This window comes from Falco rusticolus, chromosome 9 (genome assembly GCF_015220075.1).
Source record: "Falco rusticolus isolate bFalRus1 chromosome 9, bFalRus1.pri, whole genome shotgun sequence".
NCBI classification, from domain to species: domain Eukaryota; kingdom Metazoa; phylum Chordata; class Aves; order Falconiformes; family Falconidae; genus Falco; species Falco rusticolus.
The window spans coordinates 17,082,678-17,109,914 of record NC_051195.1 but is presented as its reverse complement, the minus strand read 5'-3'; the positions used below and the strand labels follow the sequence as shown (position 1 = coordinate 17,109,914).

General features: G+C 40.7%; 1 protein-coding gene across 2 annotated transcripts; it reads right to left on the bottom strand.

The window, feature by feature from the left end:
* Positions 1-1,164: 1,164 nt before the first annotated feature.
* LOC119153693 (solute carrier family 22 member 15-like) lies at positions 1,165-25,781 on the bottom strand. 2 transcript variants are annotated; one of them, XM_037400443.1, is made up of 12 exons: positions 25,692-25,781; positions 24,049-24,195; positions 20,130-20,262; positions 19,298-19,462; positions 17,558-17,687; positions 15,595-15,816; positions 13,788-13,928; positions 11,951-12,036; positions 7,629-7,737; positions 3,853-3,925; positions 3,191-3,354; positions 1,165-2,161 (listed from the first exon to the last, which is right to left on the bottom strand). In XM_037400443.1, exons 1-12 carry the CDS (start codon positions 25,779-25,781, stop codon positions 2,149-2,151), a joined length of 1,473 nt encoding a protein of 490 aa, XP_037256340.1. In that variant the 3' UTR covers positions 1,165-2,148. The 2 variants fall into 2 exon arrangements, with proteins under 2 accessions (XP_037256340.1, XP_037256341.1); XM_037400444.1 differs by lacking the exons at positions 19,298-19,462; positions 25,692-25,781 and having other exon boundaries at positions 24,049-24,975.
* Between the last annotated feature and the right edge of the window lie 1,456 nt (positions 25,782-27,237).

Sequence of the window (27,237 nt, the reverse complement as noted above, 5' to 3'; positions counted from 1 at the left end):
ATGCAGCAAGGATATCTAAATAAGTCAAACAAGGTGTTAAACTGATTTGAAAAGATAAGCAAAAATGGAACTCTATGTTTCCATCTGTATTCTCTTCTGGATCTTGGAGACATAGTACCAAACCAGCTTCCACAAAGGCCTATACTCATAAAAAGAGCTGCAGGTACCATGAGTCATGCCAGGGCCGCTGAAAAGATCATTAACTACTTTTCAAGACACACGGCTTTCTGGTCATCAATCCACAAAATTACAGAAGCCATCCCAGGCAAAGAATTTATTAATTCCAAATCAAATAAAGCAAAAATAAGCATGTTCAAAATTTAAATTATCTTTGTTTCCTGTTTTTCACAATGTGGAATAAAAAGCAGAGGAAAAATGCTCTAATACAGCCTGATACATGTGGCAGGAGGCAGAAATAGACCACATAATGGTACCTTTACAATCCTCCTGTTCCAGAGTCTTGTGTCTGCTTTGGGAATACAACTTTATATCATTCTATTTCTTACTAAATTTTATTTCTTGTAATAAAAAAATTGAAGTCAACAGTAACAAAACTTGGTCTTTACCATATCCCTGCTGACCCAATTATCCTTTGAAGAGGTATAATCAGTCACTGTGGTTATAAATGTTAATGCAAGGGAAGGCATTAATAGTATTCAGAAAAAAAAAACCATCACTAATTTAATTCTAATCCTCATGAAAGTTAAACATTACAAAAATCATGAATAAATGATCAGAAGATAAAAGTTTGCAGCATATTCTATAGGCTGTTTGTCATCAAGCTTCAGCCCCAGAGGTTAAGTAAATGCACATGCAATCCACTGGTATGTCAACATTATCTAAAAGTTGTTCTGATTGCCAGTTGACTTTCACCTCTTGGGGACCTGATCAGGCTGTCTGAAAAGCATGCATGGATACAGCACAGATTTCAGTGAGGCAGAGCAACCTGTGTGTGCTTATCTCTGCATGCGTGTGTGTACTTATGCACGTGTGCATGTTCAGTTGCAGAACTATTATTTAACCACGGAACTTGCTCAAAACATCAGAGGCCTTTCAGTAACCTTTTCATACCAGATGCATTACATTAAGGGCCAAAATCAAAATGATGCAATTATTCTTCAAAAAGCCTGGGTAAACATCCTGGAAAAAGCAGCAATCACAATATAGATGTTAAATAATTTTCTTTTTAATAACAAAATTGTGTTGCCCATCAAAAGGCTGTAATATTTGTGATGGATCTATTCCAATGTAAATACATTAACTGTTAACCAAAGACACACACTGCCCCTTGCAAGGAGGAGTTTCCAATTCATAGATGAAATGTACAGGATTACATATTATTACATGTATTATACAATATATGACTCCTGTTCAATAATTTCTAGTTCCACAAGTACAGCTAGAATTTGATAACCTTTGTCTAAAAGGTTACTCATCCTGTCCTTTAAATGCACCTCTTAAAGACCTGAAAATTTTCCAATATAGTATTATTTTTAAACAGTACATATTTTTTAATGTACAACTGTATTAAAAAATTATTTACTCCACAATAAAATCCATTTATTCCCCTTTCAAATCTCCTGTTCAGGTTTCTTATGCTAGACATACTGAGGCAAACAACCCATATAAAAATCTTTGGTCTCTTCACACTGTGAGGTATAGTGTAATCTAGAGGCAAAAAAACCTGAAGAGAAAATTAGCATATACAGGATGCTGTTACTTTTCATGATTACAGCTTGCCTGAATATATAAGGCCATCTAAATTTTAAATTATACACATAACTTCAATTACAACGTTATCGCTTAATCTGAAGCTTGCAATTACATTTTGTAAAATAAATTAATACTTCACTTTAAGACACCGTAGAGAAGTCCAAACATCCAAAGTATGCTTTTCGTAAGTCATTAAATTAATGCACAGATTTGTCACCTCTTTTCTCACAAGCTTTGATCAACTTCTTCCATCTTCTCAATCTGCCTCCGCATAAAACTGTTCAACATGCTACAAACAGCATTATACATGAGTCCTCCAACATTTCCTGTCAGATATATAGAACAAGGCTCTGCCCTTCAACTGGTATAGCACCTTCTCAACGGAGGCTTCATTTTCCACCACAGACAGACATTCTGAAACTTAAGTGTTTTCTTCTAACCGGTTTGCCTGTCAGACAGAAGGAAAATAATTATTGAAAAACAGTTTACATGCCTTATTTTTCTTGTCCTATTTTATAGGCTAATATCAAATTATAAAACCAGAATTCATTGATTTTTTTTAATTGTAAGTGAAACAATATTCAAAAAGCTCAAAAATTATTTTTTTCCATTTCAACTGAATGCAGTTTTACTATGTATTAGGCATAATAATAAAGCATAGTAGCGTGTAGTATAATTAAACTGATTAAGTACAATAATTACCAGATAAATAACAAGCTAGCATATCAATAGAAGCCATAAAAGAAACCCATATTCTTTTGTATCTACACTAAACCTGCTTCGTTCTAAGCTAACAATTCCTTTCTTATAAGAATTTCACACATACACACAGCTTTATTCTCTCCCCCTCCGTAATTCTTCCAGGAAGCCATTCCTAAATTTAGGGGAACGTACTTCACATTTTCTATTCTACTACCTGTTGAAACAATCAAAACTTTCATTTCCCACTTCAGAAGCTTTATTTAGTGCTACCAACAACAGGAAAACATTTTAAATGCCTCTAACACCCAGGATACTAATGAAGGATAAAACACTTCCTCAGATATATATTAATTTTAGATTATGTTCCCCTACAAAACATGACAAAAAGTCATAATCCAATATATGAAAAATATGCCAAGTTATTTTACTGTAAAAGCACAGTAATCTTGCTGAATGTGTTGTCTCCAGTTATTTTAGACCACCTTTCTAAAATTTGTCTTCCTTTAAGGAAACAAAATAGTACTCATTTACATATGATTTAATACATACAGGTGAAAGCTGTTAGCCTTTACTCATCTTTAAGAGCCAAAGAGTAAATTTAATCTCCACTGAATGAGAAAGATGGCTTTAAAAACTTCATGCACATTGTTCGTTCATGCACAATCTAACCAATATGCACTAAATCGTGACTCACGTAAGATAGAGGGGAAAATAAAACAAAGCTACAGTAAAAAAAAAACAAAAAAACAAAAAAACGCCAAAACAAAAACATTACTCTGCCTCTTCGTTTTTAAGCACTTGGTATTTGGGACTCTGTACATCTTCGATGCTCTCGGCAATTGGCTTATTTAGTGTTTCTGGCAGAAGGAGAGTCAGGAATCCCGCTGACAGTCCACTGATTCCAAACACCACAAACGGTACAGAAGGACTAAGAGATTTCTAAAATTAAAAATACATAGTAAAAACCCATCATTGTTTCCTGCTCTTAAAATATATAATCCATATGAACTGCAGTCAAAACCAAAAGACTCCAACTTTTCACTTTAGCAGTTTGTGCTATTATCCATGTACTGGCAGAACAAAGAACCCAAATAAATGTCATTTCATAGAAACAGCTTCATAGGAATACTTCCTTTTACGGGCCTAAAAGAACCCAGATACCGAGGGAGCCTTCGCAGTACTGAATGTGTTATATGACAACCATTTCACTAACAGATGAAATATTAACACAATATAGAACTTCAAATTATTTCCAAAAGGGATAAAATACTAGGTATTTTTAAACATCTTGTTCATTTATTCTTGACGTTCAGTGAATGTTACTTTTCATAAAAACATTTTTTTTCCCAAGGAATATAGGTGGTAACAAAATCAGCAATGTCTTTTTGAGATAATTCGGTAAATCTGAGTTACATAAAAACTAGAAAATAATCTTACCATAGACGGCACAAATGGAGCCAAAATGCCCCCAAATCTGCAAGACATGGAACAGACACCCAAGCCAGCATTTCTGTTTCAAACAAAGGATGAAAGATTTATAGTTTCAGGATACACAAATGAATCATGCATGAACACGTCAAAGGTTTTTAAAGACCTCCAGCAGTTACTCTGAAGTAACAACTAGCTGCTAGCAAGATAAATCACACCCTCTCAAACCCTAGCAAAACCACCTTGTTGTGCAATCCTTGAGAAAAGTTTTAACAAACAGAGAGGTTTTCCAGCCTGCCATATGTGGCAATTTCATTGGACATCCCTGTGCTGGATGGAGAATGATTTCAAAATTTGGCAGGATCTTCAGACAGAAGAACAGGATCGGATCTGAATGCTATCTCCAAGAAATAGCTGCTGCCGCAGCAGCCTCTCTTCTGCCACCTCAGATTGCACAGAGGACAAGTCAGTAGTCACCTCCAAAGAGAAAATGTTTGCCAGTGTGAAGCCTGGAAACATTTGGCCAGATGTATCACTAGAGAGGCTGCTGAATTCTGTGCTCACTTCAGTTTTCAGGCAAATCTAAAACAATCTCATCTAGACTGTGACAATCAAAGCATGGGTTAGAACAGCAGGATCCTCTTCAAAGGAAGTTGCAAAAATCCTCAGTGTCTTTCGTTTCCTGATCAAATGCAAAAATCTTCCATCTCTGCGTTGCTCCTAAATATGGTATTTAACAGCCACTTCAGGGACCTGACATCCGCACCAGTCATCTGTGAGACAGCAAGAACTGGCTCATGGCGGCTGCTCTTCTCCCCAAAAAACAAGAGTTGGGGTTGTGCAGAACAACGCCATGGTATGCAAGAGGAAAAAAGCGTTATCACCCAAGAACTATTAGTAAGCATCCTTGAGGTGCTGCACTGCCAACAGCTGACCACCCACAGCTTATCTGACCTTACTGCCCCAGGTTTACCACCACGCTTACTAGGAGACCTACTAAACCTGACTGACTGCATGTGCTCCTACCATCCCACCGAGCACAGCACTGAACTAATGCCAGCCAAAACAGGTCTACAACCAGGGTAATCACATCAGCCTGGGGCTTAGTTCAAGCCAATTAGTCCCGCTGCAGCTGCCTGACAAGCGATGCATACCACGTGGCACTCCTCTAGCTGCACTGCTTGCCCAGCTCTGCCTGGTAAGCGGGTTGCAGCCCTGCCCAAATGCAAAAGCTTCTCTGCTCCTGGCACTGGCAGCTCTCAAATTGCACTATGCTCACCAAGGATTGCTGTTCAACAGAATTATGGAGAGTTCCTTGCAAAGGAAGTCAGAGATCAAAAGGCCAAGTATTTCAAAGAAGTACAAACTTACCTACCGCCACTACCATTATGTGAAAATACAATAGTTTCTCCACAATGAGAATAAGCAAATAAGCTTTCCAAAGCTATCCTAGACAGTCCAATGATCCCGCTCTGATTTCACCCATCACACACAAGGATGTTATTATTTTGCAACCATCTTCTCATTAAAAAAACATGAGTTTGTTTTTCCATCTATATTACTAGAGCTACGATTACATTTATTTCCGAAAGACAACCTTCCTTTCTGTCCAAAATGCACAGTGGTGATGTTTTCTATTTTTAACTGTTTTGTTCTCCCAGAGATATTTTAAAGACACATCAAAACGGAAAAAAAAGCCCAAAGCACTAACATTTTCTCCAGCTTGCTGCACCTCCCCACTTCTAGCATGAGGCGTATTTGTCATTACAATACCAGTTAACTTAAAATATGCTTAACAGTCCTTATGCTTAAAGTAATAAGTAGGTTTAAATAAGGAGCATTAATACTGAAAACATTTATTTTTTCTGCAAAACATCCAATTGGGGAAACAAAAAATAAAGTTTATGCCACCTCCTCTCCACTGACATCACACGGCAGGCCCCAGCGCTGCTGTCAGCGCCATGCCGGGATCGCTACAAAACTTTGCAAACGCCACCAGATGGGGATGTTTTGCTTTAAATTCAACACTTGCCCATCACTGCTTTTCCCGTATGAACTGTAATATTTGCAATTAAATTTTACCAGAAAAATATCAAACATTTTAAACGTAGAAACTGTCACACGTGAGGAACTTTCATATGGTTTAATGTTACAGTCTGATATATTATTTAAAACGAGTGGTCTAATACAGTTGCTGATTTTTTAAACTGTCTTTATTCTTGCATTTTCTCCACCAGCAGTCTGTATATTTGATGCAAAAAGTTACTGTTTTGCCAGAATATTTGTGCAGATTCTCAAATGAAGCAGCACTTTACTTGATTATTTTTTTATTTGAAATCTTCCTAATCACAAACACTTAATTCCAAACACACAGAGCCACTGCTGTAATTCCTGCTAGGTATAAGCTGTCACATACTTGGCACCGAATGTCAGTGGAACTCAGGAAGACAGTGTAACATGAAAACACACTGAAACAAGCAAAAGCTGAGAAATTAAAGCATTTTCAGATTTAATTCTCTTGTTTCTCAACTCCAGAGAAGCAGAGGGGACAGGAAAACAAAAAGTCAAAAACCATGCACACTAAAAGAAAAAAAAGAAAATAAGGCCTTTACTTGTATTCTTTAAGAATACAAAAGTTTGGGCAGGGAGAACGTAAACAAACCCCCACATCCAATTTCAGTCAGCATGCTTGGGACTTGCATATTAAACCTAAACCTGTGCCAAGAATCACAAACTTAGTATCTAGAAACAGTCAATCCACCTCCATCCTCACAAGTTCTATTACAAAACATGCATTCAAAGCCTGGCTTTTATGCCTCTGTAACATATGGTAATTTGTGAACCTCAAAAGAGAAAAAAAAAGCCAATGCAAGGAGTCACACCCTCCCCCTGCCCCCCAATCCCCCAGCATCCTGGAATCAAGTGATATATGTCACCATCTTAACTACTTCTACAATGCTATAGGACAGATCTACCAGCCAGAATGCCTTCCTACTCCACGTCAGCTTCCAACTTTGCTGCTTTCTCTAAAGAGGCTCAATTTTTGCAGTAGTTTTGTAGCTGCTATTCTTGAGCTCAAATTCTGAACACGTACTTAAGAATACCATTCAGAAAATCATGTGGAACCAGGACGGGGGTGAGAAGAACAAGCCTGTGTGGTATTACATATTCCTATCTCAGGTTTATCTTGGGACAACAGGCGAGAAAGTAACCTCACAAAGAGTTAGTAAGAACCGTGAAAAATAAACCAGGGGTTTATCCCACTTGTTCAGTAATTAAATGGTGTAAAGCAAATTACTGTCATAGAGAAACTATTAACATGAGTTACATTATGAATATTTAATTAAATAGCAAAGATGTAGAAAAGCATAATCATATGGGAGATATAGGTATATAAGACTGTAAATAGCCCTTGCTGTACCGTCTCCATTTATTATTAAGTTAGCATACACTTCCATCCCATTGTTACATTTGGTTTTGCACCCTGTAATTTTACTCCCAAAAATCAATAATAGAAATGAGAAATATGGCACCTACCATTGCAATGTAAGAAGTTGGTCTTCTTATTTTTATTCTGGATTCACACCTAGAGGAAGTTGCCACAAACAGCCTGGGAAAGCATGCTGGTGCAAAACGTGTGACTAACAGAAGAAGCCCTGGCAAGCTGCCTTAATTACAGGAAGAACTCATACTGATATTTCAGGTAAGAATAATTACAGTTAAATATTGAAGCACACTTGTGCATGAAAAGTATTGTCATTTACCCAGAAACTCTGTTAAGTTACCTCAGTACTGTCGGGTATAGTTCAGATGTATAAATATACACGATGTTGAAAGCAGCGCTGACCATCATTTTTCCACACAAAGCTAACAAAGTGGGACTGAGGAGCAGACCTTTCAGGAAAGAGAAAACAAGCTGTGAGCATACATAGTCCATTTTCTTTCTCTTTTTATCACAATGTTGAAAATATGCAGTCCTTTTTAACAGACTATCACTCAAAAAGAATGTTTCATCCATAGATTTTTTTAACTACAAGCACAAAAGCAGTATCTCAGTTCTTCCCAACCATTTTAAGAGCTAGCATAAGAACAGATACATAAAATTATATTTAGGACCAAGAAAACAGGACCTATTTTTTAGAAAAGTATAAAACTTTCACAGCTCTAAATGGAAGGGCTAACGCTTCCAGCTGTAGAGTCAGGATACCTTACCAAGTAACTACATCTTTTGACAAGCACAGACAACATAGCTTCCTTAAATAATTTATTAGATTAAAATCATAGAACTTGATTCACCTCAACAGTTTATTTGCTCCTCAAGAACATCCTGTTGGGACTTAAAATGCAACAGCTTTGTAACTGGAAAGAGTAAATCTAATGCAGCCCAGTTTACTAACAGACAGAGTTTAGTTGGCTAAACTGAAGTGTGCATCTTTCAAAGTGCAAAAGAAACCTGGCTTTCATTATCCTGATTTTGGTTATGTTTGCACCACCCATTTTAATACAAAGATAATTTAATACATTCTCCTAAGCATGAAGAAAGAATGAGTGCTCTGATCAGCTGTATTTCAGGTTCTCTTCCTCAGCACCGCGTTCAGCATGTTTCAGTTTGGATCAGATGATGTTGATTAAATAATGGGAAAGTCTGACTGCTTCTCAATTGCTTTTCTTTTAACTTTGCCCTTGAATATTCTCTGTTCTATTAATCTGATCAAGTCAGATTCTATTTCAACTGAAGCAGAAATTCATTTGTACATAAACTGAAATCCAGAAACTTTATTTAATGTCTTTAAGTATGATGCATTTTTGCCGTTATTTCTGTAGTTGATGCAAAAAAGATGCAGCATTGTCATCCAAGTTCGCCTGTTGCTCAGTAAGAACTGGAATATTGCATACAGTTGCCAGATCGAAAGGTGTGAACCTGGTCCTCAGAGCTGTGCTGGGTGCCATCACAAAGCTGGGACATCCCTTTTCTTCCATCAACCAAACATGAAGTGATGAAGAAGAGATGTGTAATTCTTAAATGTGTTTTAAAGCTAGCTGTTTCTCTCCCAGGGAGACTTCAATTGAATACTGCATAGCCATGTATTATAAATGTAGTGTTAGTGCACTTGGGAAGTTTTGGACTTACTATCAAAACAGAAGAAAGAGTCTGTCTAGACAGAGAAATTAGCACTCCAAAGCTCATGAGTCAATTTAGAGTGCACCGTCTTCTCCAAGTTCCCTCCCTCAGGGGAGGCTGAAGGCTGGCCACGTGGGGAATTACTGCGGGATTAAAAGCACACTGGAAATTCACTGCACATCAGCTTCCTTCTGTAAGTAAGCCCAGACATAGCTGTTACATTTTCCTCAGTCTCGGAGCATATTTTTAGCAATTCTTGCAGAACAATCCACTATTTTCTTTATATCTATAAATTGTAATGCCATTAGCATAAGGAATGCACTTTTCCTTTGGGGATTCTGGTCACCATTTATAGGTTATTTGCTAGGTCTAGCCAAGCAGGTCCACGCAGCATCTTTAACACTTCTACTATATTGTCTAACACCCTTTCACCTGGACGTCCAGTAGCAGTGGTATGCACACAATTCCGCCTGAGACAGTACCGTCAGGGCAACTGTTTCAAACTTTGGTAAAAGGCAAAGTTGTAAGTACTTAGTAAATTCATGTATTTCAGTTTTAATTAATAAGGGATAATCTTCCATTAATTGATCTTTGGATTTTAGAGAAGCAAAATTGGGGGGGGGGGGGGGGGGGGGCGACACAATGACATGGGGACGATAAAGATGGTGCTGATGTTTAAGACCACCTAGAACATGAGTTAGTCTGTGATTTCATTTTGATGCCATAAACGCCATTAGTAGTCTCATTCGCAGTGTCATTATGTAGATTCACCCTCCTGCTGTCATCTTAATGCGCATAAGTTCACTTAAGCAGTACTGAAACTAAAGGAATCCTTAAATTTCCCTCAGAAAAAAACTATCCACTAAGAAAGGGTCGTTCTCAACACAAAAGGAAATACCCAATACTAAGAAGAGCTGAGAAAAAACTGATTTAAAGAATTGCAAATTTTCTTTTCTTCTTCAGTGGAAAGCATATCAACGGAAGTCACAAGAAGTTATGATGTGTTCAGCACAAGCAGATAAATCTAAAAGAGAATTAAAATCTAGTTACCCCCAGGTGAGAAGTCCCCTTTGCTTGCTATAGCATAAAGCTGACACAAAATGCAGTATCTTCATGCTTTACATCAGCTTTTGAAAGAAAAGAGTATTACAGCTCCATTCCCTCTCCACTGCCACTCTCCTTCACCTTCTTCTAATCTGATACTCACATGAATTAATTGATGAGTTTAAGTGATAAGGAAAGAGGGAGCTGAGGGATGTATCAGCTTTTACTTAACACTGAGAGATTTTTAGTCTCACATTCAGCACATGTTTAATAACAGAAATGTTCTTGGCTTATTCCACAGGGCAAATTGCTTGGATCAGATTCTCATTCACAAGTTAGCAGTTATTTAGGAACCAAGTGAAGATTACAGACATGAGAGACAAGTGCCCAATATCTCATTAAAATCTTAAATCCCTTGTAATAAAATAAAGGATTCTTATCAATCGCTCAGAAGAATGCAGACTTAGACAAACATAGGAAGTGTTCTCCTTAGCAATAGGAGGGTCAGACTAGAGATGCAATAATCCTCATTTCATCCAGAATGACTCATCTTCATCATGCTTGGAGATGATTTTTTTTTCTCCTTAAATGACACAGATCACTCTTGGCCAAGAACCAGCTTTACTCTTACCACAGTGTGAAGCAAGATGTAACAGTGTTAGAAGTCAAGTCAACTGGAAAAGGGAGGTTTCCTGAAATTCACCAACTCTTCAGAAATTAATACCCTATCATGATCAGTCGCTACTGCTTTTCTTTCCGTTCGTTTTAAAATATATAAAAAGAACAAAGAGCAAACTTGTTGGAACAAAGGAAGAAACCGTCTCAATAGAAGGAGCAGCAAAACAACTGAGGACTTGAACTAACACAAGCATGGCAAATGGAATTACAAGATATTTTATCTGTCTGTTTTTCTTCCTGAGACTTTTCTGAGATCAATTTGAAATGGATGCCAGACAGTATTTGTAACTGTTAAGGATAAACACAACCTGTAGAAGGCTACCTTGTAATCACATCACTCGTGCTCCTCAGTCAAAACACTGTGAAGGCTAAAGCACTTCCACTGAAGTGATCCTAAGAAAAATAGGAGCAGAGAGCAGCCACTTCTATTTGTTAGTGTCATGTAGACTTAAGTTTTCACCAGCTAAAATAAATATTATCAGGGAAAACCTGTATTTGAAATGGAATGAAAAGTGGAAATACAAAACCAAGCATACATGAATGTTACTGACAACGTTAGAAAAACCCACATCTTTTGAGATAAGAAATACACTTGATGATATTCCACCATTACCATGACCTGTCCTCACAACTGCACAGTGCAACAATACACAGCATGAGACAGAGAAAGGCAGCAGGCTTCCTGCAATCCCCATGGCTTCCGTATCGCAATTCTGACCTCCATTTCTAATTTGAAAGTAGGAAATATTTTTTAAAGCTTTTTAGTGGTTTGGGTCTTTTAATGATTAATTTAGCTTCTAATTCAGGAAAACTTCAGTTCCTCTTTCTATAAATATTGCATGCCACCAAAACAAATGTAAAATTAAGCTTAGCATCTCACACTGTCAAGATCCAGTCAAACTAACATTACACTGCACTGCAGTCTGGCTATTAAATCCAGTACTTTAAGGCTGACTGCTTAATAGTGATAAATGAATGCAGTGTCAGTATTTCAGACAGAATGCGATAGCTGGGTCTGACCTTCAAAGAGCCACGGGCTTGCAGTCAGACAAGCTTAGTCAATTAACAGGGTCAAAGTATGCAGGAAGTTAAAAGCAATATAGACAAGACCCTGACTCCCTGACCAGCCCCAGAAGCAGAGAGAGGTATAAACAGACAGGGCTTTAGGCCCTGAAATACTCTGTCACAAAATACTCACTAAATTGTTTTGTCAGCTTTTATCCAAATTAACAAACATCTACTCTAGCAGCAGTACATACTTACCAGCATTTGTTGGTAAAACCATAGTAAATATACAGGCTAATCCTGCAAATACCAGGAAAGATGTCATAGTTTTACGTCTTCCAGACCTAAAAGGAAAGAGCACCCAGATAAAAGATGGAAACAAAGTCCTTTAGTATTTTTTTAATTTGTCTGCAAAATACCAACTAAAGTACACAGCAGCATTGCAACAGTTCTAAGTCTATTGTATCTTGGTAAGTGCTTCAAATCTTGCATTATTTTCCTAATTTTGTGTACTGAAGTCCTCCCACAAAATCTTTCCTATTTCTAGCCAAGTTTTGACTTTTAAGCTATTGAATTTGTAGCCTTGAGAAGAACCCATCTATTTCAGCAACAAGAACTCACAGACTTTTTTCTTCTCTATACTAAGCAAGGCAATGGGCCCTGTCATCAAAAGGGTATTCAGTGCATACACACAAAGATCAAATTAATATTAGTCAAACAAATGTAGTTCTAATGCTTCCTAATCTGTATTTCTCTTCTACAGCTTTGCATAAACATATGCATTTATGACACACAGTAAAACTTATTTTGTATGCTTTTCTGTCTAATAGTATACACATAGAAATAAGCAAAGGCTGTTTCTACTGCCTGGTGTTTTAAAAGAGAAGATGACAGGATAGAAAATCACCAGCCCATCTCTACATCTGCCATACCTAAATATTTCATAATTATTTGCAAAGGAGCACAAGTAACTCTTAGTAACAGTTTGCAGGCATGTAGAAATACTACACATGCTTGTTACTTCCTGAACTTTCACAGCTACTTCTAACTACTAGCCCATACTTGTAGAACTACAGTTTATCTACAACAAATGTACAATACTTGTTCTTAAAATCTTCTAAATTTTTTTGCAACAAAGAATCTATACTTTAAGGATACTGCTCAGTAAAACTGAATGAAAACAGAGCAGCTGGCTTGTCACATTCTGTTTTGCATTAAGCACCTAAAACAACACATATCCTTACTTCAGGAAACCGAAAGCTTGACATTTACAGTTAGCTTGACAAATTACAATGGGGGGGAAAAAACGTAGAAAAGGACTTGGGCGGTTTGTAGTTTAAATGTATGTCCTTGACGTAGGGCTTGGGCGCAGGCTGGGCTAGTTGTTTTGCTTTTTATCTTGACCAAGCTGACAGCTTTTTACTGCCAAAAAACCCAAAAAGTGACATCCTCACCTGACTGAAGAAAATGAGCTTTTTGCCACTGACCTCAGTGAGACCAAAGTATCATTACAAAATACTCAAAACTGAAGGTTGCAGGAAACCCTGAGTAGCTCTGGGCTGCCAGGCTGTTTGGCCTTTGAAAATAAGTACCCACATAAAGCATGGCCTCCAAATACACTGAAAATATGAAAATACAGGGACACCTATCATGCCTTAATGAAAATTGAACAACTCTCACTTCAGAGTTTTGTTTGAAGAGTTTAAGTAAAAATGAGCAATGCTAGAAATTGCTTTCAACTGCAGTTGGTATGCAGTACAAAAATAAGTTGTTCTGAGTAACAGGTCTAAGAGATATATGTTATAGATACTTAACTAGGATACTCATATTCTTTCCATAAAGACCAAACTTTTTTAATAACATTAATCACTGAAAAGCTCATCTCCTGAGTAATTCAAAAGATGAACAAAACTAAAAAAAGAGTTAGAAAATCAGAGTCCCATTTCCATAGCAACTACAGAAACCCCTGCAGTAAATCCCCAAAGAATCAACACTGTTTAAAAAAACAGAAGTATCTTACTGAGAAAAATGCTTTTTTTTTTTTCTAAGCTATCTACAAATATATGCAGAAAACTAGGAAATATTTTTTTCTTACCAGGATTTCTCAATAAAAAACATGCACAGAGGAAATGCTGGAACTTCTACAAGACCAGAAAGAGCCACATTTAAATACAGATTTCCTCTTAATTCACCAGCATTTAAAGTTAGTCCATAGTACACAAAGCTGCAGGCATACCTAAAAATAACCATAAAAGTTATATTACTAACACAACTAATCTTTAGGGCTAAGGAAGTATTTAAAAGGTAAATTGGGCTGTGTTATGGATTAGCTATGTTCTAGGAAGAGAACTGTTGACTCCCCCCAAAAGGGAAACAAGGCAAAGTGAGCGGTTCCTATTTAAAGAAAGAAACTTCTTGAAAGAAAACAAGTGCTCATATACATCTACAGCATAACTTTCAGAATTTTCTGTTGGCTTAGGGTTTTTTTCGTAGGTTATTTAGCAAATCTAGTAAGCTTAGCTGTAAGCAGCTAATGCTTCACTGTTGCAAAGCAATCCTATGAAAGAAAATTCTATGTACATCCATTGCTTAAGACTAAGTGTCTTCCCCAACCCTAGGGAAGGCTTCCCCAAAAAACTATTATCACTTCCCTTGGAAAGAACTAAGCTTCCACACCCCCACCTGACAAAAACCACACTGGGTTGGAAAGGCCCCAGATATTACAAGGACATTTTGCCTGTTCCCCACTATTCTTTTACTGTCCAAGCAGAATCGGGGCCAAGTGATGTGGAAAAGGAAAGTTTTCCCTGATACAGGGAGAACTATGTCCTCAGTCAGTCACAGGTGAGGGTGATGCCAAAAGCTCCTGAACAACAGCATAAGGGGCTGGGTGACAACTGCTTTGACACCACTCCAACAGCTCCATGCACTGCATCTTAACAGGGTTTGAGATAGAAAAACAGTGCTGCAAGCTCTTCCTCCAGAAAGTAAGAATACCTTTGTGTAATTTCTCATCACCACAATTACTTGTATTAACTTACCAGCAACTTTAAGAGTCTTAAGATGCTTCTGGAAAGGTCCTACTTAGCAAAGATGTTCCTGCCGCTTCTCCCACATTCTGCACATCTCTGCTTAACCCACACATCAAACTAATGACTTTTCTCATCTACATCCTGACAATCATCTCAAATGACATCAAACTTCAAAGGGAAATCTTGGTTTTGGCATTTTGGAAAAGAGCCATTCCTCCAGCAGCTTTTGCAAGCCAATTTGCAACAGCTGCAGCTGTACCAACCAACCAACACCTTCCCTACCCCAGGGGTTCCCTCTGCACTGCCATTTATTGCTAATATATTATTATGTTACATCCTCCTGTGCTTCGGGGTGTTTGTTGGGTTCTTTTTCAAGTTGTACCACTTTTAAAGACAGCACCTAATATAAATCTATGCAATCTGTTCTTTATCTTGTCCACAGTTTTCCTCCACTGAACCCGCGTAATGTGCTGCTGGGCTCCAAAGGCTTATTCTTAAACCAGATTTCTACTGTTGTCTAATCAAGGCAGTCCTTTTCTTCCTAAAACTGGTTCAAATACACATCCTTTCAGTAATTTCTGCTTCAGCTTCTCACTTTGCTGAATGTAAATCTTATGTTCTCACCAGATTGCTTCTTGGTAGGTTTTGAAGCAGTTTCCTAGTAACACACTGAAAATAAAACCCGACAGCAGTAATAGTGAAACATCAAATTTACAACACATAATTTTAGATTATTATCGTCTGCCATCAACTGATAAACTTAAGATTTAGTTTTTGAGGGCAGAATTTTTAAAATAAAAAGATGAAAAGTTTAACCTTTTCCTCATGTCTGACTCATTCACAGCATCTCGGTGTCTTGTTACTACGTACCAGATGTACATCAGTATGATGGTTCGCCACCGAAGGACTGGGTGTTTTACTAAGTTTAGAATACCAGGTGCTGATTCATCCTTTCTCAAAGCTCCTGTGCTTGGTTTTAATTTTAGATTTAATCTCTCTTTTCCATTACCAAGCGCAATATATTGCAACACATCTTCAGCTTCTGCCATTTTCCCTTGGGAATACAACCATCGTGGTGACTCTGGGAGCATACTAACAGGAAAGAACAGAAAAATCAATAATGACAAATTCATTCCTATGAACACAGTACTAAAGTCAATCTTTCCATTTTGTAAATCAATACGTTAAAAAAGTGCCAATGCAAAATTCAGAGAAAAACATTCTATTTGCACTGTTCTGCATATTAAATTCCATGTACTCTGATAATACAGTTAAACTTACAGAAGCATTGTTGGAGATGGTTGACAAAGCACTCAGTTATGTTAGAGGAGTTCAAATCTACATCTTGACTTCTGCTGAACTGACTTCTTGGGAAATGCTACACTAGCATTATCCAGGAAACACCTCAAATCCCAATTATCTGAACAGTCCAGACAGTTTTCACAAAGTTTATTTCAAGCTTCTCCATTATGAGAGGGGCTCTGAGTTGGAGTGAAGAGGAAAGAAACCTTACTGGGGAATTACCCATCAGGCTCCAGCAGCTCGCTGCTGCCCATGTAAGCTTTAAGTCTCTTTTCCCAAGTATAATCAGAATATCCTTGCTTACCACAACTTCAGTTTGTGATTCCTGTTTTTTCCACTTTGTAGCACATGCTCCTGCTTTTATACAAGCCATAAAATAAAGAATGGAGTATCTTTAACTGAACCTTTATTTATTCTGGTACTCCAAACAGAAACATACACCCTACAACAAACTTAACTTTCATTACTTCAGAGGATCCCAGTATATGTAGTATTTGGCGGAATTGTATTTCTATCAGAAACAGAACACCATAAAGGAAAATGTATTATGCAGAACTTCTTTCCTCAGCCCAGAGGTTTGTTTTCCTTGACTACAGGAAAGGGGTGGTGGAATGGTGGTGGTGTATTTTTTGTGTATTCTTTAGCAGAATTCATTTCAAGAGCAGATCTATCTAAAAAGTAATTGAAATTAAAAAAAAAAAAAAAAAAAGATAAAAGCTTCTGATTTTTATCTGTGCTGTACGCTAGACACAACCTGTAACAGCGTGTAGACAACCTTCTACACTAATTATTTTATTTCTTCTACAGCTTTAACTAGTGATCAGAAGTATACGAGGTGTGTTACTTGGGATGTTAAAAGAGTATTTTTAACAACACAGGCCAGACAAAGCTAGCACTTTTAATTCCTTGAATACTGATGCATTTCATAATCATTTTTATGGTAATGTCCATGTAGGAATTCTAAATGGGGCACCCAAGCACGTGAGTGCTAGGAATAGACATAAGGGACCTCAAAAAACAGGCAGACACATAGTGTATCATGCTAAAAAGGCAATTCCAAGTGCTCTCACTTATTTCCCTTTGCATGCGTCTCACAGAAAGAAACTCTAAAATCCCTCTAGGATCACTTCCAAAACTTTTCAGGCGCTGAAGCCCTTCCTTGGCAGAAGACAGTGTTCCTGGCTGATGCTCCAGCTTGCAGCCTCTGGCAGGCCTTCCCTTCCCTGAGCGGATTTGTAATTGAGTTTTATTGGACAGCTGGCACACAGCTGCTCTTTGCAATGCTGGCCACCACAACTGTAACAGCATGCAGAAACACAAGCTTGTCTTCTGGGTAACCCTGACCTTCTGCTTCATTTAAAACCGCTTCTTCCTTCACAGTATGATTTTTTCCTCTTGCTTGGTTCACAAAAGCATACAGAAAAATGTCATCCTTGTTTATACCACTCTCTTGAATGTCATTACAAGAAAAAGTAACTGTTAAATTGCTGAGTATTTTTTCTTATCACTATCATGCAGGTGAACCACTTACAAAGAAAGGAGGAGGAAGAAGATTCCTGGAGTATTCGATACCAAGGCAAGGTAGCGCCATTCTCTTACACAGTAACCCAGTAACGCATAAACAGCAATGCCAACTGCAAATGTCAAATTAGTTAATGAACCTGAAAAAATACAAGACCAAAATGGTGACTACAGAAACCACTGGGAAAAGAAAAAAAAAAATCTTAAGCAGAAGCCTGAAATTCCTAGCCTATGATATACCTAAATAAAAGAGCAATTTTGTGAGATATCTTTATGGCATTGTGAACCAGCTGGCTTAATATATTAAGCAAACCCAATGAAGAATACCTTTGTATAATGTAGGGGGGGGGTGTCACTTTTTCTAAAGGGTGATACATGGGAGGGAGCAAGAAATGAACAGGAACCTACAGACTAAGGAGAAAACATAAGGACAGGAAGAAGTGTTGAGAGTGAGTGATTTATTTAGGTCTATTAAAGTAATCTTGAATAGAGGTGGCAGGCTGGAACAGAAATTGGAAGTTATAAAAGTAAAAGGACCGAGTTCAGTACAGAAACAGCTGCAAGCCAGAAGTTTATTACAACAGACTTCCGATAACAAGCATAAATAAAAACGTTAAAAATATGGGGTCAACTTGAACTCCAAAAGCCTAACAGCAAACCCTCTGCAGACTAGCATGGGTCTTGTACTAACCCAGAAATTCTCAGCTATTGCCCACAAAGCCTAGCTCACAGCCAACACCTAAGAGAGCTTCTTTAATACTGCTGAGCTGCATTCAGCAGCTCCCTCTCATCAGGGGGTCTGAAGCAGTTTTTCAGCACCTCTTTCCCAACAGCTGAGCAGAACTAGAATAAAGCACCTAGAGCAAAAGCAGCAGGAAGCAGACTGGCTCTTCGGTCCGTCAGGAGGCTGGCCCTGCAGGGAGAAATGCTGGGGGGAGCAGAAAGAGACAACAGGGCAAGGGGGAAGGAGGGGTGGGAGAGAGAGAGGGCATGAGTCAACAAAGCGAACCCAAGAGAAGAAAATTCAGTACTTAAAAAAAAAAAAATAGTGAAAAGCTATAACTACACCACAACTGTCTCATACATCCCCAGAAGTCCAGAGAAGAAATAAGAAAAACAGTGGAATGAGGTAACTGAAGAAATGAGAAAAACATGCTTACAGCCACAGCAAGTCAGCATTTGGACCAAGTTTTTCCCCATGTGGTGCTAGCCAGAAAAGTGTTACAGTCTGAGCTACTCCAGCTTTACAACAGTCTGACGTGCAAGCGTTAAATTTATTTTAAGTCTTGGCAGTGGCATACGAAAAAGGACATTTGAAAATACTGGATGATCAGTACATTCAGCAGTGGAAAAAACACTATCCAGGCACTAAGTCATTTTGTGGTGCAGGGAAGCTTCCAAGAAGACTTCCAAGAATGTCTTCCCAAAAGACCATGCAGCATCGTTCAGAAGTTGGCAGGATCTGCCTAAACATATTTTTTTTAAAATGTAATGCAGTTGTACAAATTGAGAAATTTTAGGAATCAATGTACCAACTCCAAAAGCTCAGTTTTGTTATTTATCAAACAAACTCAATCCCATGTTCCTTATTCAGGCACTCTTCCCAAAGAAATTAGAACCTGGATGAATAACATCACACTTATTTGACTTATTCTACAAATTGACTTTACTTGGTACAAATATAAAATGTAAGGTATTGATAGAACAACATGTGGCACAGTAATAATAATTAAATATTCCCAAATCCCACCTGTAAATGACCAAAATGATTTTCCTACATATTCTTGTGTTAGGACAAAAGACACAAGAGACATTCCACCATTCACAATTCCAACAAAAAACCGTGAAACTGCAAATGTGTCATAATTCGGAGCTAATGCTGTGACATACCCAAAAATGACATCAAAAAACAGACCTGTAGAGAGAGAATGAAATGTAATTAGTACTTATGGTGCACAGCTTGAACTCAGAAGAAAGGCAGGAACCACATTCAGTTACTCCTGAATGAGCACTCTATAGCACTCTTTTGTCTCTAATCTCTCACACTTGGCTTTCTGAAATCACACCATATGAAAATTACAACCATTTTCAAGTCACACACTTGGAAGTCTGCAATGCCAAAGGCGATGTTTCCTTGAGACAATGTTATTAAACAAAAAGACGCTTTGGCTGCAAACACAGCTGGAAAACAAACACCAGGACATGAGTAACCCACTCAAGATGTTTAGGTAAATCATTCTCTCCTACCCCCTCCAAAAAAAAGTGGATTATTTTTATTGGGAACAATATGGTTAGGCAATGTGTGGAGTACTGTGCTCCAATAGTGACAGTCATAGCAAAAGCAGGTTATTTTTCCTCTCCCATTGATATTCCAGTGACCACTGTGCCGCTCAGCACACTCTTACTAACCATTTTAGTGCTGCTCCACTCCAAGCAAAGTGTTTATACAGGTCATTGACTCGGTAGCATGACACAGCAGGTGACCCACGGCCAGCCTCCTGGTAGGATGGCCCACAGGCAGAAAAGAGAAGGATGATGTTATCCACATAAAATGCTTAAGAAAAACCTTTTAACAATCTTACCTGAGATATACACTGGTTTCCTGCCCAGTTTATCTGACAAAGGACCAAATGTAATATTTCCGATAAGCAATCCAGCAAAAAATAGGGATGATGCAAGGCTTACTTTGTAGGCTTCTTGTTCGATTAGGTACCACTGTAAAAAAAAAAAAAAGAATCTCCTTATCATTAAAAGTATTAACACCAAGCTGCTGCCTTCCTCAAAAATAATAAAAAATTATCAAAATTCTTGTCTTGCCATTTCCCACTTCTAGCTTTATATCCTATTAAAATTTTTGTCACATTTTTTGATAGGGAAGCCAACAGTAGTCATATTTTTTTCCTCCTTTTTTCCTCTCTACTGTCTCCTCCCCCCCCAGTTTCATTACATTATAAGCTTTCAACTTGGAAAGTACAATTAGTTGCACCCCAATACCCAGGCTTTGACAAGGCAACTGCAACTTATCTTAAGTTATTAAAACAAGGGAAGTCTAAATTATTAACAGCTTAGCCATTTCCACATCGAACAAGCTTAGCTACTTCAATGAACAGGTAATGAGAATTATTCATTAACAAGAATAGCACGTTCACTGTTGCAGTACTTAAGAGTTAATGCTGTGCAACTATGTTTCCTGAACCACGAGTAATCCTTGGTGCCCTTCCTCATCATACACATGTTGAATTGTTGAAGAGAAGCAGAAAGGGATTAGGGAAACATCTCCTTGTTTTATAAAAGCTCTAAGAACTACTTATTAGCTACCCATTGATATTTTCGTATCTTATTGTGCATATAAATTTACCATCAAACAGAAGTTAGAAACAAGTGATGGGTTTCTTTACAAAATAAATTTTCTACCTCATCCAAAAGCTAAACTGTGGCAGCATAATCAAGAGTTGTCAGGAAAGAAGAAAATGAACAGACAGTGGGTTGAAATCAGAACGAACCTTACGCTATTTTCCTGACGGGGGAAGGCACACAGACAGCTTGTGCAGTCCCTCTGCTACAAACAAGGAGAATCAGCACTCACAGAAACGCACTGCTGAGATTACAGACATTGCTGACATCATGAACTTGGGAAAGAATGGCAATCAGAAAATCCTAAGTGGTTTTCCAGGGAAAGAATTTAACTAATTCAGTGCAAAGCTTTACCCAAAGAAATATTCAATCCTTATTTGAGTATTTCAAGTAACTCCCAGTGTATTTACTGGAAAATTTACCTTAAAAAATTGGATGAGCATCACACTGACTTTTTAAACAACATATGCAGTATGTCCTTTGGGGAAAGGAAGAAGGATCCTAATCCCATTTGATTTTTTTTAAGTAGAAGGTTAAAAAAAAAAAAAAAGAAACACCAAAGGGAAGAGGCCCATGACCAAGATCCAGCACAGCATACTAGGATTTAAGCCCTGAAGCGTCTGCCTTGAATTAATACAGATCCCCAAAGAATATTAGGAATTTACTGAAACTTAAATCAGAGCAATCCCAAGAAACATATGCTTTTACTCAATCAGAATTCACATACTGGCAAAGTACAGAGAAAACACAGCTCCATCCACCCAGTAACCCACCAATTACCAGTGCTCTACCCACTACCCATCCAGCAGCCTGCAAGACACAGGCTGCAGGAGCAGGACAAGATTCAATGCCTTCACAGGACTCCTTCTTTAGTCCAATGTAGCCAGTGTTCCAGCACTTCAGAGTTTTGGGGAATTTTGGATACTCTGGGACAGTAAAACTGCTGTGCAGCAGCAGCATTTGCAGCTGGTTTCTACCGTACCCCACTGGGTAGAAGATTCTACCCTATCACTTCGGATAAAGATGTAGCCCCAGAACTTACAGTTTTTTAACTTTGAGTTGATTTCATTAAAGTATTCCTGAGCACGAATCCTCAGGAAACTTCAAGTATAAAAATATCACAGCATGTGCTCTCCAAGGCACAGAGCACTGCTGACAGAAGTCCTTCTTCTCCATCCTAGCACTCCACAGCACACAAATGCCAAACTCCCTGGTCTCATCTGCAGTGTTTCAGGCTGATTCAAGAGAGAAAACAACTTTTTGCTCCTGGATATGGCTGTAAAAATCAACTTCTGAAAGGTAAACGACCATTTCTACACCAAACGTAAAACATTTCTGAACTCACCTTCTTAAGCACCGTCACTTGTTAAAGCAGGGGACTGAGCTGAGGCCAGACCAAGACACAATTCTAACAGCTGTATTGTCCATGAACCAGGCCTGAGCTGTTCTTTACAAAATCTTAGTTACGCCAAAGTTAATTATGCCGATCAGTTTTTGAAGCAGAACTGAAGAGCTGCTCTGGAGTTTTGCTGAGCTCCAGAGAAGAACAGTGCCCCTGCCAAACCAGAAGACAACTGAAAATATTTAAGTTTATGCTCCATCACCAAAATAAAGGAGATAAACTTTAGAAAAGCAGCTTCCTCTCCCAGGATAGAACAGGAGAGAAGATTGCTTCTGCAAACTGTGACTTCTGCTGCTTCATGTGCCGCTGGAAGATGCTCATATTTTAACAAGTCTGATATAATAGTGCATGAAGAATGTAACTTTTAAAAGAATGCATCTATCTACTTCAGTTGCACAAAAGGGATTTGTTAAATATTTGTCAAAATTCACTGCAACTTGCCAACAAAAACGTTGCCAATTTTGCTATCACAAAACCAGACATCCTCTCAGCTCTAACTCCCCATGACAGTTTGATTTAGTTACTAGACCACTAGCACACAGCAAAATGTGGGCCAGCATCTAAAGATTCCACAAAAGATACTATTAACAATTAAAAAAAAACCCCAAAATTTAAAATAAAATTACTAAAATGCATGGGAACATAGATTTGTTTTGATAAGTCTTGAGAATTACTACATATTTTGGAAATTGTAACACTGACTCCTACATTTAAAAACACAGTATTAGTTAAAATCTGATCTGTGATTATAAATTAAGCACTACTCTGTATCACACATCCTGCTGAGAGTCTGAAATTGAAGGGTGATCTTGGAAGACAGGCTAATCAAAAAATCTGTCTCTGACAGAGGTTATGATCCAATATCGCACCATTCCTTCTCACGTCTAGTCACTACATTTTTCCAAGAGAAACATTACACAGTCACATTTGGGATAACGGGAAGGAAACAAAAACTTTGGCATCGGCTACACCAAGTCCTAACCTGTTGTATTTACACAAGTTGACTGACAACCACTCTAAGAATTCAATCAGCAGAACTCTGACAGTTCACGCTACAAGCCACGCCACCCACGCAGTCTTTTTTCTGGCACTGGCAGCGATGCTGAGGTCACTCACACTGGCCTGAGTGATTACAGCCCAGGGACTAGGGAAAAGCAAATGCAGCCTCTTGTATGGAATTCATAAGGCATAGGATGAAGGGTCAAGCTTCTGTCCCACTCAGCAAACTTCCATCTCTTCCATCTCCCACTCTCACCACATGTGAAAATACCCAGACACGTCGTGCGTGAGTTTCATTTTCATTCTAGTTTTACAGTTTCAGATGCGTCTTCTGTGAGAAACTAACAGAACTCATGGTAAAGCTTATGCGCCCAGCAGATTGTGCAGGCATGACAAACTCTTCTTGGTAGAAAACAGATATTAGGAGGAGCTCATCCTAAATTCCAGGGTTATAAACTGTAGTGACACAATCATTCTTCATTAGTAACAACTTCCTAAAACACACGAAGGTAAAGAAAACTGAAAACAAATAATACAAAGAAAGTTTAGCCTAAATTAAGGAGTTACAGATTTACACCAGGAAAGCTAAACCAGTAATTTTAGTCATAGACTTTTAGATTTAAAAATAGTAATAAAATGGAAGAGCCAGATGGGCGGGTTCCATTACAGTAAGCCCCGGTCAGCTTTTAGAAGCGCCACATCCTGCACAAGAACAAAGAAGCAGTAGGTGCGACAGAAGTACTTGCCTCAGTTACTATAGATGTGAAGTTGTCCGCAAAATGGATACGCTTGGCCAGCTCGGCTCTGCTCGCTGGAATTCCCTCTTGGTCTATGTGATAGTCAGGTACAGCTCCCACGAGCACAATAAGCATCGACTGACAAGCCACGTAGATCTTAAAACAAGACACAGTCATTTACCCTAAACAATCCCAAGGAGACCTGGTCAAATACTGTGAGCTGCTCATTAAACTAACGATTCCCCTTTACCCAGCATCAAACACAGAACGCAGTCTACTGCGATTACATCCCCAGATGTGACGCGGGCAGCTGGGAGCTGCAGGCACCACTCCAGAGGGAACCTTCAGGGAAAGCTTCACCTCGGCACCCTCCTCCCTGTTGCAAAGTTGTTCAGTTTGTTCTTGCAGCTTTGTAGCCAGGCACAGGGAAGGAACATTGTAAGAATTTCATCAGTTTCATAGCTAAGATCTAATGCTTACACCTAGATAATAATAATTATTATTATTACCGCCAAAAAAAATTACATGCAGTGCTGAAAGAATACAGCTGGTAGTGATAAGTCAAAAACAAAAAAAAATCCAAGATATTTGTTAAAATCTCTGCTAGTTCTTCCCATTGCAGAAAGTGAAACCTTGAGCTGATCATTAGGAAAACTAGAACATGCAGGAATAATGACGAATTTCATAAAGAAATCCTTATGAGAATATTATTCATCAACATCAACTTCAAGATGTTTTAAATGCCTTCTAGGCTTTGCACGTGATTTTATTTTTTCTAACATAATTATCCTTAAGCATATCCATACGTTAGCGATTTTCAGCACGTCACCACGGTCGGGAAGGTTTTACGTCTCGGCTGGCTGCCGGCAGCGGGCCGGGGGTCCCCGGGCGATGCGTCCCCTGCGGCCGCGCAGGAACAAGCTACGCGCAACCCACGCGCACCGGCAGCGGCCGGGGGGGCAGCGCCCAGGGGAGCGCGGCGGGCCGGGGGGCACCGCGCACGGCCGGCCCCGGCCCCGCACCGCCGCCCACGCGGGGGGTCTAAATCCTGCGGCTGCGGCCGGGCTGCCCGTCCTGCCGCTGCCGGGGCGCCCCGCGTGAGGCGGGGGTCGGGCAAGGCGGGCGCAGAAATAAGGAAAACGGGCCGTGAGCTCGGAGAAGCGGGGCAGGCGGGGCCGCGCGGAGGGGGGGAGAGGCCGGGGAAGCAGCTGGCGAAAGGAACAGAACCCACCGGGCCCCCGGCGGTGCCCACCCTCCGCGCCACGCACCGCCCCGAGCCCCGCAGAGCGGCGCACGGACGCGGCACCGGGGGCAGCGGGGACAGGTGCCCGGAGGCGGCGAAGCCCCGAGCCCCGGCCCCCGCCGCGGCGCCGTCTCCCGGCGGGGAGCGCGGGGCAGGCGCGGAGCCCCGGCGGGGCGGGCAGCGCCGCACACCCCCGGCCCGCTGCCGGGCGGGGCCGCCGCGGGGGCCGGGGGCAGCCCGGGGCCGGGACACGCGCCGAAACCGACCGAGGCGGCGCCCGGCGCCGGCAGCGCAGCGGGGGACGCGGAAGCGGGACAGCGCCGGCCGCGGCGGCTCCCCGGGGCGGCTCCCCGGGACAGCCCGCCGGGCGCCCCCCGCCCCGCCCCGGCGCCCCCGCCGCCCGCCTCACCTGCAGCAGCACCAGGAAGGCGGTGAGGCGCCGCTGCCCGCCGCCGAACTCCCCCGCCGCCCCGAAGGCCTCCTCCAGCCCCAGCGCCATGGCCCGCCCGCCGCCGCCCCGCCCCCCCCGCCCGCTCCCACCTGCGGCCCCGCCGCCCCCCGGCCGAGACGCGGCGGCGAGGGACGGCCCCGGCCCCGGAGCGGCCCCGCAGGGCGGCTGCGGCGCAGAGAGAGCCCGTGGCGCTGAGCGATGCGGCGGGTCCCGGAGGAAGCGGCTGCCGGGACGGCGGGGGGGCGCGCGGGGCACCCGGAGCCGGGCTGCGCGGCACCCGAGGAGCAGACGGGCTCAGCGGCTGCTCCAGAGCTGCGTTTGAAGGGCAGCAGCTCCCCCTCTTCCACGGCCCCGGCGGCGGCAGCAGTGGTTTCCGCCGGGAGTTAGGCTGCTGCAAAGGGGAGGGTCGCTGCGCAGCCCCCCCGCCCGGGGCCGCTAACCGGGCACCCACGGAACAAGCCGGCCCTGCCGGCCCAGTCAATACGACAAACTGAACTGCCATAAACACTCTCTTCGTCCTCCGGCTTTCATCTCATGCGCAGAGTGCCACCTAAAAGCTCCTGGTCCTGTGGGTAACGCGAAACTCCAGCTCAGCTGGCAATTCTAGGATTAAGAATAGAGACATTAACTATAATTAATCAGGCCAGGGGAAAAGGGCTCTGGCAAAAGCACGGCGAGTGGCCGCCCTTGGTGTAATTCCCTCCAGGCTGTCATACCCGTGGTTATGCCGCCGTGTTTCCTAGCATTACATTTAAGGATGCAGCTTTATTATTACGCTAGCTTTATACGGGGGCTTGTTTTGCTTTGGGAGGTTGGTGGTGGTGGTACGCGTTTCTTGTTGGTTTTTTTTTTTTTTTTTGTAGGCTTTCTCCCCTGTTAACCATATCAAGAAATTATTTCTTTGGAGGCAGTTAAGTTAGGACAACCTCCCCTTAGTATTCTTACTGAAAGTGGTGGAAGGCCTGGAGGGGATGGCAGAGCTCAGGGAGCAGGCAGCGAGCGCCATGCAGCGCAGTGGGTAGACGTTGCCCAGGAAGAGCCAAGTGAGGGTCAAAGTGCTGCTTACCTTGGAACTGTGACAGCGCGGATAAAAAGGACTTCTGAAATAATTTCTGAGCTTCCTTATTCATGTAGTCGCCGTACGTTAGCAGAGAGCAGTGAAATCCTAGGCTGTGCCTGAAGTCCTTATAGACTCTGCTCCAGCTGCTTTCATGATTCCTACCCTAGTCCAAGCAGAGTGATCTGTGGTTGAACCCTGGATAAGGCAGGCAGGCGTAAGAAAGGCTCCCGTTCTGTTCCTGAATAGATCTACAGAAAGGATGGAAACAATTTCGGAAGTCTACTGATTTTACAAGACGTGTTAGGTTCCCCCTCACGTTCAATGATGTTTTTCCCATGTTAGTGTGGAAGATACACAATGCTTAAGGTCTCTTAAAAAAAAATTTAAAAAGAGCCCCCAAGAACCTTCACCATCACTCCATCAGTTTCATCTTGCGGCCTAGGA